General features: G+C 42.5%; 1 protein-coding gene across 1 annotated transcript in view; it reads right to left on the reverse strand.

Moving 5' to 3' along the window:
- The window catches only part of OCLN (occludin), a 38,467-nt gene that overhangs the window by 9,609 nt on the left and 12,631 nt on the right, over positions 1-16,227 (reverse strand). Inside the window, exons 4-5 of the mRNA XM_040421483.1 lie at positions 15,926-16,087; positions 795-931 (exon numbers count right to left, since the gene is read on the reverse strand). Coding sequence (XP_040277417.1) covers positions 795-931; positions 15,926-16,087 — 299 coding nt within the window. The remainder of the gene's footprint in view (positions 1-794; positions 932-15,925; positions 16,088-16,227) is intronic.

Here is a 16,227-nt window from a genome sequence, read left to right on the forward strand (position 1 = left end):
TGCAAATTTACTTCAAAAGTGACTCTTGGAGGCTTACCCAGGCAGAGCTTTAATGTCCCAATTTTGGGAATTTAAAGGGCATCTATCAGAGGCAGGCGTTATGATGTTTTTATTACCTGGACCTTTTAAAGTGCAGAGGGCACAGCAGTTAGAGAGAGCTGAGCCTCTAGGTGTAATGGCAATGCCCCCATTGCTCCTAAAGCCTCATTTGCATGTATTAAAACTTAATTTTTCTCAGCAATGCAGGCACTTATGAACATGGGACCAACACAGATGCCTTCAGCTGTCAAGTGCACATGTAACAGGTCAGCCAGGTTCACTGGTACAAATCAGCTGACAGATTGTAAACTTAAGTACAGAACTGTTTCTACCTTTATTAATTTTCTAGTTCTCCCAAAGGTCACCATCAGAAGGTGAGTAAACTGCTTAGTCTTGGTAGACATTTTAGAAATCTATTCAGAGAATACAATGTCATTGCTCACTGATTATACAAATCAGTACTTCCGATACAAAATACTGCATAATTGTTAATTTCTACATCCATTCCTGCTGCAATCCACTCTCACAGATCTGTGTACATAACACACACACACAAAAAGGTTTACAGAGTTGATGGTTGTGTGCAGTTATCTCTGAATACTGTAATGCAAGATCTACAGCAAGCCCTTTACAGACCACCCTCTCCGACTGCAGAACGGTGACAGACACGTAGCACAATGTGAAATTAGCACATAAATGACTGACTGCTACACGGCCTATAGCAGGAACAGCACACAATGTAGAAGTAAACTCACGGTTGTGATCTGAAGCTGTGTTCAGAATAAGCTTGAAGACCATTCACACTCCTGTGCTCCATAACAGATCCATTGACCTTCTCGTTGTATTCTGACATGGCCGGAACCCGCTCAGGATTTGATGGCACATTCTTCACCTGTTGTCAGGGGAATAAATTGCAGAAGAATACAGTCAAGGACGCTGAAATCACTTAAGACGGATCAAATTGATTATTATGAACCTAGAAGAATATTAACGCCAATATAGTTAAATCATTATTTTAATAATAGGTCAGTGGACCATAAAAACAGTCACATTGGTCCCTGAAAGCTGCAGGATTTTGTCCAGGATATTTAACGGAATCTTATAATGTGACAACTTCCACTGCCCAATTTGACGCTAGCTCACCGGTTCAACAAAAAGCTGGTCAAGTTATCAGTAGCACCTATATCAGTACAGGATCCCTGCTTACAGAAGAATAGGTTCCTGAGCATGATAGCCCCTAGCTAGTTAACCTTGAATGGTCCGCTCGGGTGGTAAGGAAGTCTACCTTAGGTTTAGCGGGTAGCTGCTGGCAGGTGGAGCAGACAGGTCGAATAGTTGTACCAGCCGAAATCAGAAAATAGGGTAGTCAAATGTCAAAGCCAAAACAGTATCCAATAGAAACAGAAACAAGCAGAGTCAGAACCAAGAGAGTAAAAAGGTACAGAGACAAAAAGGCAGGAGATGGTCACTAAACAGTTTGAGGTCATGCACACTAGCAAGCAAGAAGTAGGCAAAGGGTAATCCGGTAAACAAGGCGGCACAAGAATAAGCAGAATATGCACAGAGTAATCCAACATACACAAGAACCAGGCTGAAAATTCAATATCTGATATTCAACAATAGCACACCAATTAGCACACAAAAACAAAAGTTTTAGATTTTAGAAAAACAGACTTTTCAAAAATGAAATTAGTCATAAATGAGTCCTTATCAGACTGGAACGGATTACATGGAGTCCAGGAGAAATGGGACTACTTAAAAGGTGCATTATTGAAGGCAACAGAAAATTGCATTAGACTTGTCAGTAAAAGCAAAAAAAGGAGGAGACCAATGTGGTACTCAGCAGAAGTGGCCCAAATCATTAAAAATAAAAAGCTAGCATTTTGTAATTATAAAAAAACCCAGAGCAATGAAGATAAGGAAATCTACAAGATTAGGCAGAGAGAGGCCAAGCAAGTTATAAGAACTTCTAAAGCGCAGGCAGAAGAAAAACTAGCTCAGTCTATGAAAAAAGGGGATAAGACATTCTTCAGATATATAAATGAAAAAAGGAAATTAAAACAAGGAATAACTAAATTAAAAACAAAGGACGGAAGGTATGTAGAAGAGAATAAAGGGCTAGCCGACTGCCTTAATGAATACTTCTGTTCAGTTTTTACAAAAGAAAAAGGAGAAGGACCTCCACTAGAAAGAATGACTATTAAATCGTTTGATGCATGTATCTTTACAGAGGAAGATGTTCTAAGTTTGCTGTCTAAGGTGAAGACAGATAAGTCACAGGGGCCTGATGAGATACACCCAAAATTATTAAAAGAGCTTAGTGGTGAGCTGGCAAAACCGTTAACAGATTTATTTAACCAATCATTAGTAACAGGAGTCGTCCCGGAAGATTGGAAATTGGCAAATGTCGTGCCCATTCACAAGAAAGGTAGTAGGGAGGAATCGAGCAACTATAGACCAGTGAGTCTGACATCAATAGTAGGCAAATTAATGGAAACCCTATTAAAGGATAGGATTGTGGAACATCTAAAATCCCATGGATTGCAAGATGAAAAACAACATGGGTTTACTTCAGGGAGATCATGTCAAACAAATCTTATAGATTTTTTTGACTGGGTGAATAAAATAATAGACGGTGGAGGTGCAGTAGACATCGCATATCTAGATTTTAGTAAGGCTTTTGACACTGTCCCACATAGAAGACTTATCAATAAACTGCAGTCATTGAGCATGGACTCCCATATTGTTGAGTGGATTAGGCAGTGGCTGAGTGACAGACAACAGAGGGTTGTAGTCAATGGAGAACATTCAAAACAAGGTAATGTTACCAGTGGGGTTCCACAGGGATCTGTACTGGGACCGATTTTGTTTAATATCTTCATAAGTGATATTGCAAAAGGCCTCGATGGTAAGGTTTGTCTTTTTGCTGATGACACAAAGATATGTAACAGGGTTGATGTTCCTGGAGGGAAACGCCAAATGGAAAAGGATTTAGGAAAACTAGAAGAATGGTCAGAACTCTGGAAACTGAAATTTAATGTGGATAAGTGCAAGATAATGCACCTGGGGCGTAAAAACCCAAGGGCAGAATATAGAATATTTGACACAGTCCTGACCTCAGTATCTGAGGAAAGGGATTTAGGAGTAATTATTTCAGAAGACTTAAAGGTGGGAAGACAATGTAATAGAGCAGCACGAAATGCCAGCAGAATGCTTGGATGTATAGGGAGAGGTATAAGCAGTAGAAAGAGTGAAGTGCTTATGCCGCTGTACAGAACACTGGTGAGACCTCACTTGGAGTATTGTGCGCAGTACTGGAGGCCATATCTCCAGAAGGATATAGATACTCTAGAGAGAGTTCAGAGAAGAGCTACTAAACTAGTACATGGATTGCAGGATAAAACTTACCAGGAAAGGTTAAAGGACCTTAATATGTATAGCTTGGAAGAAAGAAGAGACAGAGGGGATATGATAGAAACTTTTAAATACATAAAGGGAATCAACTCGGTAAAGGAAGAGAGCATATTTAAAAGAAGAAAAACTACCACAAGAGGACACAGTTTTAAATTAGAGGGGCAAAGGTTTAAAAGTAATATAAGGAAGTATTACTTTACTGAGAGAGTAGTGGATGCATGGAATAGCCTTCCTGCAGAAGTGGTAGCTGCAAATACAGTGAAGGGGTTTAAGCATGCATGGGATAGGCATAAGGCCATCCTTCATATAAGATAGGGCCGGGGGCTATCCATAGTACTCAGTATATTGGGCAGACTAGATGGGCCAAATGGTTCTTATCTGCCGACACATTCTATGTTTCTATGTTTCTATGTTAATTAAGTAGAGCACACCAAGTGGCCCCCTCCATCTTTATTCCATGTCAGAAGCAGAAACAGTTGAGCTTGTCACAGCTCTAAGGGTCTCCGGCCTCTTTGCCTTGCTTCTGGAGCAGAGACTGTTACTATAAATCTAGAGGAACACTTTACATCTGTAAGTACAGCTTCAGCTGTAAAAACCTGTAATGGGCTGTACGTCTCACTGCTGCAATGTGTGAACCCAGCTGAAAAGAAATTTTACTGCATAAAAAAAAATATGTTCACACATGCATGGTGTAAACACTCTGTATTTGTGTACAGAAAATATGCAATCTTTTACAGTAACGGCAAAGTGGATGAGATTTAAAAAAAAAAAGTCACCCTTGCACTGCAAAAAAAGAAATCCAGTGTCAATTGGCCGGGGGGGGGGGGGCACATAATTTAAATCCACAACATGTCAATTTATGCTGCCGATATCAACTGTGGATCTCACCGTTTGCCATGCATAGGGTAAAATCCACAGAAAAAAAAAAAACACAACAAAACAATTCCAAGGATTTAGATTTGTACAAAAGTGAGGTGGAGATTAGAATTATAATGCACATGTACACAATAAACACAGCTGCAAACACACACTTTGCAAAGCAAGATAAACCTGTCTTTGTTCCACCAAGTAATAAATCGTAGAACTGGAGCAAAAAATTAAAATAAAATAAAAAGGGTAAAAAGGAGCAAAGTACAACAATGGCATATGTGACAAACCGTAGCATAGTAACAATTTAAAGGGAACCCGTCATCAACTTTATGCTGCCCAGACTAACAGCAGCATAGAGTAGAGACAGGAGAGTTGATTTCAGCGGTCTGTCTTTTAAAGAGTGTGGGAGGAAACCGACGCAAACACGGGGAGAACATACAAACTCCATGCAGATGTTGCCCTTGGTCGGATTCGAACCACCTATAAATATGTGGTTTTGTACGCTGCAAAGCACCAGTGCTAACCACTGAGCCACCGTGCTGCCCATATCAATAATAATATAGCATTAAAAATGCTTCAGAGCTAGCAGTCAGCGCCTGTAATGGGAATTATCGAGCAGAAACATGCTGCTAGTTATCTGCTGCACTGAAGGAAACTTCCCTATGGTTGGGTTTATACCGCAATTATACCACTTATTTTCCTATGAAGATATACTGATTTCTGGGAATTCTACAGACCAGCTGAGAACCTTGGCACCAAGTGTTTGCCTAGACCGAGATCTGTCCTACAGAGCAAAAGACACCAAGGCCATGGTCACACGTGCAGATTGCAAATCCAACACATACACAAGATCACAATCATGCAATGGTCTTCTGGCTATTATATCCCATTATATATATATATATATATATATATATACATATACATATACATACATACACACACACTGCTCAAAAAAATAAAGGGAACACTTAAACAACACAATGTAACTCCAAGTCAATCACACTTCTGTGAAATCAAACTGTCCACTTAGGAAGCAACACTGAGTGACAATCAATTTCACATGCTGTTGTGCAAATGGGATAGACAACAGGTGGAAATTATAGGCAATTAGCAAGACACCCCCAATAAAGAAGTGGTTCTGCAGGTGGTGATCACAGACCACTTCTCAGTTCCTATGCTTCCTGGCTGATGTTTTGGTCACTTTTGAATGCTGGTGGTGCTTTCACTCTAGTGGTAGCATGAGACGGAGTCTACAACCCACACAAGTGGCTCAGGTAGTGCAGTTTATTCAGGATGGCACATCAATGCGAGCTGTGGCAAGAAGGTTTGCTGTGTCTGTCAGCGTAGTGTCCAGAGCATGGAGGCGCTACCAGGAGACAGGCCAGTACATCAGGAGACGTGGAGGAGGCCGTAGGAGGGCAACAACCCAGCAGCAGGACCGCTACCTCCACCTTTGTGCAAGGAGGAACAGGAGGAGCACTGCCAGAGCCCTGCAAAATGACCTCCAGCAGGCCACAAATGTGCATGTGTCTGCTCAAACGGTCAGGAACAGACTCCATGAGGGTGATATGAGGGCCCGACGTCCACAGGTGGGGGTTGTGCTTACAGCCCAACACCGTGCAGGACGTTTGGCATTTGCCAGAGAACACCAAGATTGGCAAATTCGCCACTGGCGCCCTGTGCTCTTCACAGATGAAAGCAGGTTCACACTGAGCACATGTGACAGACGTGACAGAGTCTGGAGACGCCGTGGAGAACGTTCTGCTGCCTGCAACATCCTCCAGCATGACCGGTTTGGCATTGGGTCAGTAATGGTATGGGATGGCATTTCTTTGGAGGGCCGCAAAGCCCTCCATGTGCTCGCCAGAGGTAGCCCGACTGCCATTAGGTACCGAGATGAGATCCTCAGACCCCTTGTGAGACCATATGCTGGTGCGGTTGGCCCTGGGTTCCTCCTAATGCAAGACAATGCTAGACCTCATGTGGCTCAAGTGTGTCAGCAGTTCCTGCAAGACGAAGGCATTGATGTAATGGACTGGCCCGCCCGTTCCCCAGACCTGAATCCAATTGAGCACATTTGGGACATCATGTCTCGCTCTATCCACCAACGTCACGTTGCACCACAGACTGTCCAGGAGTTGGCAGATGCTTTAGTCCAGGTCTGGGAGGAGATCCCTCAGGAGACCATCCGCCACCTCATCAGGAGCATGCACAGGCGTTGTAGGGAGGTCATACAGGCACGTGGAGGCCACACACTACTGAGCCACATTTTGACTTGTTTTAAGGACATTACATCAAAGTTGGATCAGCCTGTAGTGTGTTTTTCCACTTTAATTTTGAGTGTGACTCCAAATCCAGACCTCCATGGGTTGAAAAATTTGATTTCCATTTTTAATTTTTGTGTGATTTTGTTTTCAGCACATTCAACTATGTAAAGAACAAAGTATTTCAGAAGAATATTTAATTAATCCAGATCTAGGATTTGTTATTTTTGTGTTCCCTTTATTTTTTTGAGCAGTGTAAATTATATATTATATAATATTATATATATATATATATATATATATATATATATATATATATATATATATATATATATATATAAAAAATAGAAAATTCTACACACCTATATCGTTTTCTGATGGAAGTGTCCCTTTAACTTGACCAACAATTCCCATACTCTAAGTTACTGTTAACTGAACAAGAACATTATTCACAAACGCATTTCAGTTCCTGGTAAAAAGGTGGCTAATCATACCAGATATTACTTGACATTATGAGACTAAACTTCCTTGGCAACACAGTCTAAGCAGAAACACAAGTTTATCTGCAGATTTCAAGGCCCCTTGCTGACGTGCTTGTCCGGATTAAGACCGGATGCGTTGCGTCTGCGATCAGGGAAAATCGCGCGAGTGCATACGCAATTTCAGTCAGTTTTGACTGCCATTGCATTGATCATTTTTTTCCGTGCGAGTGCAATGCGTTTTGTACGCGCGTGAGACAAAAACTGATTGTGGTACCCAGACCCGAACCTGGACTTCTTCACTGAAGTTCAGGTTTGGGTTCGGTGTTCTGTAGATTTTATTATTTTCCATTATATCATGTTTATAAGGGAAAATAATAGCATTCTTTATACAGAATGCTTACTAAAATGTGGCATGAGGGGTTAAAAAATATAATTTACTCACCTCATCCACTTGATCGTGTAGCCTATATCATCTTCTTTCAGGACCTGCAAAAGGACCTTTGATGACGTAATTGCGCTCACCACGTGGTGAGCGTGATTACGTCAAAGGTCTTTTGGCAGGTCCTGAAAGAAGATGGGGGGCCTGCATTGCGTGAAAAAAAAAAGCAGAATATAGAACATGCTGCGATTTTCACTCAACGCACAAGTGATGCGTGAAAAATCAACGCTCATCTGAACAGCCCTATTGAAGTGAATGGGTCCGGATTCAGTGTGGGTGCAATGCGTTCACCTCACGCATTGCACCCGCACGGAATTCTCGCCCGTGTGAAAGGGGCTTAAACCTATTGGATGCATTTTGCAAACAGAAACCATTGGAATTGGATACTTTGAGGGGCATTTTTGAAGTCTGCAACGTTTTAATGTTACACGATATTTGATAAATTCAGTGCATCTTTAAAATGAATCCAGCCAGCAAAGGAATCAATATGGACAATCACAATACATTAGTAAGAGCCTTGTTTTAACTTTCTCTATATAATAAATGCTATTTGCTGAAGTGATACAACCCCTTTAAGTCTTACACTTGTGTCTTGAGAAGTTAGTCCACTTTCTATACTACCCCTATTGAGACTTTTATTTTTTTATCTGGCTTAACCCCTTAGGGACGCATGACGTATCGGTACGGCATGTTTCCCGAGTCCTTAAGGACCCATGACGTACCGTGCGGCTGGCAGTGATCGGAACCCGGTGCCTGCTCAAATCATTGAGCAGGCACCTCGGCTAAATGCGCGGGGGGGTCCCGTGACCCCCCCCATGTCGGCGCACCTCTGAACGATTTTAGCCCGGTGGGGAGGTGCAGGGGGGGGGGTTGCGGGCGGTGGGGGCGGTGCGGCAGGCGGGATCGCGATCCCCCGCCCGCCTCCCATTGAATAATCGTTGGTGTACAGTGGATATACCAGGGTGCCAGCAAGTGCTGGCACCCTGGTATAAACGGCTGACATCGGTGATGCGATGTCAGCCGTTTAACCCTTTCCATACAGCGGTCCGTACGGACCGCTGTATGGAAAAGGTTAACAGCTCAGGGAGCTCCCTCCCTCTCCGATCGGGGGGCTGCTGTGCCTTTGCAGCCCCCCGATGTAGAGAGCCCCCAGACAGCCCCCCTCAGCCCTGTGCTCACCCTTCCCCGTCTGCGAAGTTCTGAGCAGACGGGGAAGGTTCCCATGGCAACAGGATGCCTGCTCAGGCGTCCTGCTGTCCATGGTGCTGAACAGATCTGTGCTGAAGGCAGAGATCTGTTCAGTGTAAGTAAAATACAGTGCAGTACCCTATATAGAGTACAGTACTGTATTATACAGACATCAGACCCACTGGATCTTCAAAAAAGTAAAAAAAGTGAAAAAAAAAGTAAAAATCAAAAAACACATTTATCACTGATTAAAAATGAAAAAAATTAAATTCCCTACACATGTTTGGTATCGCCGCGTCCGTAACGACCTGATCTATAAAACGGTCATGTTACTTTACCCGAACGGTGAACGCCATAAAAATAAAAAACTATGATGAAATTGAAATTTTGCCCACCTTACTTCCCAAAAAAAGGTAATAAAAGTGATCAAAAAAGTTGCATGTACGCCAAAATTGTAACAATCAAATAGTCATCTCATCCCGCAAAAAATGAGACCCTACTTAAGATAATCGCCCAAAAACTGAAAAAATGATGGCTCTTAGACTATGGAAACACTAAAACATGATTTTTTTGGTTTCAAAAATGAAATCATTGTGTAGAACTTACATAAATTAAAAAAAAAGTATACATATTAGGTATCGCCGCGTCCGTATCGACCGGCTCTATAAAAATATCACATGACCTAACCCCTCAGGTGACCACCGTAAAAAAATAAAAACGGTGTAAAAAAAGCAATTTTTTGTCATCTTACATCACAAAAAGTGTAATAGCAAGCGATCAAAAAGTCATATGCACCCCAAAATAGTGCAAATCAAACCATCATCTCATCCCGCAAAAAATGAGACCCTACTTAAGATAATCGCCCAAAAACTGAAAAAACTATGGCTCTTAGACTATGGAGACACAAAAACTTTTTTTGGGTTTTAAAAATGAAATCATTGGGTAAAACTTACATAAATTAAAAAAATTGTATACATATTAGGTATCGCCGCGTCCGTGACAACCTGCTCTATGAAATTACCACATGATCTAACCTGTCAGATGAATGTTGTAAATAACAAAAAAAAAAAAAAAGATGCCAAAAAAGCTAATTCTTGTTACCTTGCCGCACAAAAAGTGTAATATAGAGCGACCAAAAATCATATGTACCCTAAACTAGTAGTACTGCCACCCTATCCCGTAGTTTCTAAAATGGGGTCACTTTTCTGGAGTTTCTACTCTAGGGGTGCATCAGGGGGGCTTCAAATGGGACAAAAACAGTCCAGCAAAACCTGCCTTCCAAAAACCGTATGGCATTCCTTTCCTTCTGCGCCCTGCCGTGTGCCCGTACAGCGGTTTACGACCACATATGGGGTGTTCCTGTAAACTACAGAATCAGGGCCATAAATAATGAGTTTTGTTTGGCTGTTAACCCTTGCTTTGTAACTGGAAAAAAAAAAAATATTAAAATGGTAAATCTGCCAAAAAAGTGAAATTTTGAAATTGTATCTCTATTTTCCATTAAATCTTGTGCAACACCTAAAGGGTTAACAAAGTTTGTAAAATCAGTTTTGAATACCTTGAGGGGTGTAGTTTCTTAGATGGGGTCACTTTTATGGAGTTTCTACTCTAGGGGTGCATCAGGGGGGCTTCAAATGGGACATGGTGTCAAAAAAACAGTCCAGCAAAATCTGTCTTCCAAAAACCAAACGGCGCACCTTTCACTGTACGCCCCGCTGTGTGGCCGTACAGTAGTTTACGGCCACATATGGGGTGTTTCTGTAAACGGCAGAGTCAGGGCATTAAAGATACAGTCTTGTTTGGCTGTTAACCCTTGCTTTGTTAGTGGAAAAAATGGGTTAAAATGGAAAATTAGGCAAAAAAATGAAATTCTCAAATTTCATCCCCATTTGCCAATAACTCTTGTGCAACACCTAAAGGGTTAACGAAGTTTGTAAAATCAGTTTTGAATACCTTGAGGGGTGTAGTTTCTTAGATGGGGTAATTTTTGGGTGGTTTCTATTATGTAAGCCTCGCAAAGTGACTTCAGACCTGAACTGGTCCCTAAAAATTGAGTTTTTGTAAATTTCAGAAAAATTTCAAGATTTGCTTCTAAACTTCTAAGCCTTATAACATCCCCAAAAAATAAAATATCATTCCCAAAACAATTCAAACATGAAGTAGACATATGGGGAATGTAAAGTCATCACAATTTTTGGGGGTATTACTATGTAATACAGAAGTAGAGAAACTGAAACTTTGAAATTTGCAAATTTTTGGGTAAATTAGGTATTATTTTGAGCAAAAAAAAAAATTTTACCAGTGTCATGAAGTACAATATGTGACGAAAAAACAATCTCAGAACGGCCTGGATAAGTCAAAGCGTTTTAAAGTTATCAGCACTTAAAGTGACACTGGTCAGATTTGCAAAAAATGGCCAAGTCCTTAAGGTGAAATAGGGCTGAGTCCTTAAGGGGTTAAAGGGATGCTTCCATCAGAAAGAGGTAATCTTAAACTCCATGTTCATAGAAAACTTTTTTTTTTCTTTGCTTAAAGGGGTTGTGCAGTGATTTACAGGATAGGTCATCAATATCTGATCGGTGGTGGTCCGACACCCGCGATCAGCTGTTTGATGTAGAGTCGGCACCGCTTCCTGTTCATTAAACTGCAATTCATCTCGAAAGTGTAGTAATACAAGTACTCCTTCCATTCATTTGAATGGAGCGAGTACTTGTAATTACACTACGCCACTGCTCCACAGGAAACAACGTGCAGTGTAAATACCAGAAAGCTGCACTTGCATGAAGCGCCACCTCCTTGTCGATAGGTCATCGATATAAATCGCTGCACAACGCCTTTAAGTTTTGAGTAAAGAAGCTCAAAAAGTCTCAAAGCCCTATTATTGTGAGACTATCAAGCCGGAATCCTTTAATGTGCGTCTTGCCAAAATTCTCCCCTATATGTCCAGAAAGGAGCACCAAAGAAAAGAGTGGACTTAGGACTACCACCCAATCGCCTATACGGTAAACTGCTATAATGGCTCTCTATACAATATATAAAAATGTATTTTTCATAGTGAGAGAAAATGGTCTAGCATGGTTACCAATATCGTGCACATCACTAACTAGACACAGCAAAAGCAAACTTATTGCACAATGTTTTTTTTAAACCGCCCCCCCCCCCCCTCTATTGCGACACCACCAATAACCACGCCATCAGATTCATAATACTCTTCTCTGTGTCTAAAATCCACATTTTAGACCTTGCTGATATAGTGCAGCTTGAGAAGTTTATGAATCCTGGATTCATCCAAAAAGATTAGTTCTCTATGACCAGCTTCAGACGTGCGTGTTCACTGCGCGTAGGAGCGTTTATTCCCATAGTGGACTCTGCTTGGTTGACCAGACGGCATTACAATGATTTATAATGCTGTGAGTCTCTGCCCGACCTTAAGGGCTCATTCAGACGGCAGTATGCATTCTGTTTTTTAGCAGACCCATAGACTTCAATAGGTCCATGTCCTGATTTTCACTGACAAGTATAGGACAGGTTTCATTTGTTTTACTGAGCTGTGCAATGGAAGAAAAGGGTCCCATAGAAGTGAATAGGACAGCATCTAATCCGTAAAAAAACGGATCCGCATTTTTGCAGACAGCATACGGTCGTCTGAATGAGCCCTAACTAATGATTTGTACTGACAATGCAGTCCGTACAAATCATTACAGTTGAGGTTGGGCAGAGACGCACAGCATTATTAATCATCGTAATGCCGTCTGATCAAAGGATCAGAGTAAACGCTCCCACACACAGTGAACACGCTCGTCTGAAAGTGGCCTATATCTTTATGATCCTCTACTGCCCATGGACAACCTACGTTAAAACCATTTGACTAGCACAAATAACTAGGCCGTGTTCACATCTCCATTTTGGAGATCTGGCAAAATGCCAGCTGTGGGACAGACAAAAACTCTGCATTTATGCCAGAAATCAGACGGATCACTGCAGTCAATGGGGGTATGGCGGTGAAGTAGAGGACCAGGCTGGCTGCTCTGTGCCGAAACAGGCTGACGGATCTCCTGACTGAGATGTGAATGAGGCCTGTATAACACCGAATAGTTGTTGTGTATAACAAAAGATCTGTCTTTAATTAGCCATCTGACCAATTTTTGGTCAGAAAATCTGTCGATGTAATACAGGCCTTGGTGATTTGAACATGATATTGTCCTAAAGATCGGATGGACATTTCCACCTGAATGACCCTCACGGCTGAAGAGCAGGAGTCTCCCAGTATAGTTAGTAAAACTGGGTTTTCCTGAAGGATCAAAGTTCTTTATGAAGCTAGAAAATCTTGAAGAAGAATGTCACATTCAAAAGACGCATTTAAATGACTGGAACAGAGACCTAAAGCCGTAGTCCGCCAGAATAAACAAGCTGAGAATATAATGAAACTCCAGGCCCCGCCCAGAAACTGCAGGCTCTCATTACAAACACGTCTCTGTCATGAGATATCACATTACATCACTAGCAGAGAGCAACTCAAACACGCTTATCTGCCAGCACATCTCTATACGTGGAATGTTCACCTCTGCCCCAGGATATTCTTACCTGCACGCAAATATAGACCTTCCACTAGTCTCAAGAACAAACTGTGGCCGCAGTTACCCATCCCACTTGTATAAACATGTAATGTAACCATGCGGTCCAATCGAAGGTGAAAACACTGCACGCTTCCATAAACCAGGCAGACAAGCCGGTTCAGAGAGCAAACTGATAAGCCACATCCGTCTCATCAGCCAGAGTTCTACACTATGCAAGCGCAGAGGCTGTGTTTCCAGAGCAGCGACTGTTCATGCGCCACTACTTGGAAGCGTAGAGCCAAATGCACAGTTGCTGCTCAAGGAGAAACTACTCGGAGCAAAGACTTAGGCGCTAGATTGTCTGGGCCGGCATACATGTCTAGCCCTGTCAATCAAGTGGCAGGCAGAACATCTTCAGGGACAACCCCCCTCGTACCTTGAGGAGACAAATAGATTCCCCCATCTCTAAATATTTAAATCAATAGGACAGGGCTCGACAAATCCCAGGCGCCAGGTCGCCATGGCGACCAGGAATTTAGTCCTGGCGCTTGGGTATTTGTCAGCCCGTTTTCAAAGGTGCCTGGGCGATGGGTGCGGAGCTGCCGTTCTGTCCGGAGGCAGCACCGTGTGAAACATCTCCGTCACAGCACACAATAGCAGAGACGCCAACAGCAGGGAGGGGAGGGGCTCGGGAGGAGTGTAATCTGATCCTAGAGTGGAAGCTGCTTCTGCCAGCCCCTCCCCTCCCCGCCCACCAACCAATCAGAGCTGAGGCAAGGCAAGCACTAGCAGCTCTGAGCCGTCTGTACAGGGAGTTAGAATAGAAATGAATTGAGTGAGTCACAAGTTAAAAGAATCTAAAGATCCGACTCAGTGACTCATTCGATTCATTGAGTTAAAAGAACAGTCAGTCAGACTCTAGAACAGGTTACACTGAGGCTGTGCTGATGGTTTTGCAGCAGTGATGTGACAGGACACAGTTCAGATTACAGTGTGAATTAACCCTTTAGGATCAAATTGGCTTCTCAAGGAGATCTATATGTTAAAGGCATCCCTTCTTCTGTCTCATTCAGTAGCTATAGAACTAAGGGTACTTTCACACTTGCGGCAGGATGGATCCGGCAGGCTGTTCACCCTGTCGGACCCGTCCTTCCGCTGTTTCGCCGGACCGCCGCTCTGTCCCCATTGACTATAATGGGGGCAGAGCTCTGGCGCAGCACGGCAGTGCATGGTAAAAGTACTGCATGTCCAACTTTTTAGTCCGGCGGCCTCTCACCGCGAACTGCCATGCTGCACCGGAGCTCCACCCCCGTCCCCATTATAGTCAATAGGGTCCGGGGACGGAGCGGCGGTATATGTAACATGGTATACAGCATTATTGGGGGGGCTCTATGGAGAAGTGGGGGGGGCACTATGCGGGCACCTACTGGGGGCTTTATGACGCAGCTCCGCCTGGCTCCTAACTTTTTTAGCTGGCTCCTAGATTCCAAGGAAATTTGTCAAGCCCTGCAATAGGACTTATACACAGATTACTTATGCTCAGAATAGATAATCAATATCAGACTGGTGGGGGTCCAACTCCTTGCATGACAAGCGCTGTGGCCTCATCATTGTATACCAAGCCAATGCCGTACATTGCATAGCAGGTGTACTTAGCACTGCAGCGCAATACTATACGCTTCAATGGGACCAAATCATGGATGTGGCTGCAGTGATCACCTGATGGCTGTGGCCCCTCGAGAATCAGACCTCCATTAATCCGATAGTGCTGATATTTTCTAAGAAAAAAGTACTAATCCACCATTCTAGTTTTCCAGCTGGTGCCGGACTAAGATGTCACCCACTGCAACAAAAATCCATGACAGATAGGGCACCACACAGATTTTTTTTCTTCCTAAAATCTTCTGCTGATAGACTAAGGCCACATGCACACGAAAAAAAAAACAAAAAAAAACACACACAACACATTTTTATCTGACTCTCTCTCTTCCCCCCCCCCCCCCCGATGCCTTTCTGAGAAACAGACATTAAAAAAAGAAACTGACCCATTCAATTGTATGGGGACAGGTCGGTCAGTGAAAAACTGACAAGACAGAACATGTTCTATTTTTTGACGTCCATTTTTCCCTGACTGTCAAAAAAAACTGCCATATGAATAACCTTAGACTACCATTGGTCTTAAAACGGACGTGTGAAAAAAAACAAAAAAAAAAAAAACACGTCCATCACATGTCCGTTGTGCATGTAGCATAAATCTTGTAAAGATTGTACTGTACATCCCCAGAATTTCAGAGCAAATCTTACAAATGCACAATCTAAAAGGGAATTTAACTTTTTTTACAAATAACCTTTTTATGTGCATTGTGGAAGCAAAAAGATTCCCCAGAAAAACCAATAGACGTTCCTCTGCTGTAAACTCTCCCCATCCATCCTATGTAGACACAGAGCCGCTTCTAAAGATCATGTCAAGAAACGACAGGCCGCCCACATTCTACTGAAAGACTGGTATAACGGCCATCTCCTACAGGGCGACCACACGGCAGTAGATATTCTCTCCGGCGTGAATATAATCACTAAAGAGGGTCCAGAGATGAGCTCATTACCATTATATTATCTGCTTCCACTAAAAGGATCTCTGAAAATTCAAGACCAGCACTGCTCTGCTCTTACCCACTCCTCCACGTTTGGATCTCCCTGTTCATCAAAATGATTTTTCTTCCATAAAATGTTCGACTTCCCAAACTCGTTGATCTTCCTCCTCGTTTTTACGGCAAAGAATATGATAATGGCAAATGCCACAACGATCAGGAACCCCATGACAATGGCAATAGCCTAGAAAGAGAAAAAAAATTTTTTTAGACTTTGCCTTTTCTTGTAGTTTTCACATTTCCGGTAATAAGATGCAGGCTACACAGGGACGCAGGCATTGTAAATCACAGGTCACATTTATCTATATTAAAGGAGTTCGCCGT

This window comes from Bufo bufo, chromosome 2 (assembly GCF_905171765.1).
Source record: "Bufo bufo chromosome 2, aBufBuf1.1, whole genome shotgun sequence".
Lineage (NCBI taxonomy): Eukaryota > Metazoa > Chordata > Amphibia > Anura > Bufonidae > Bufo > Bufo bufo.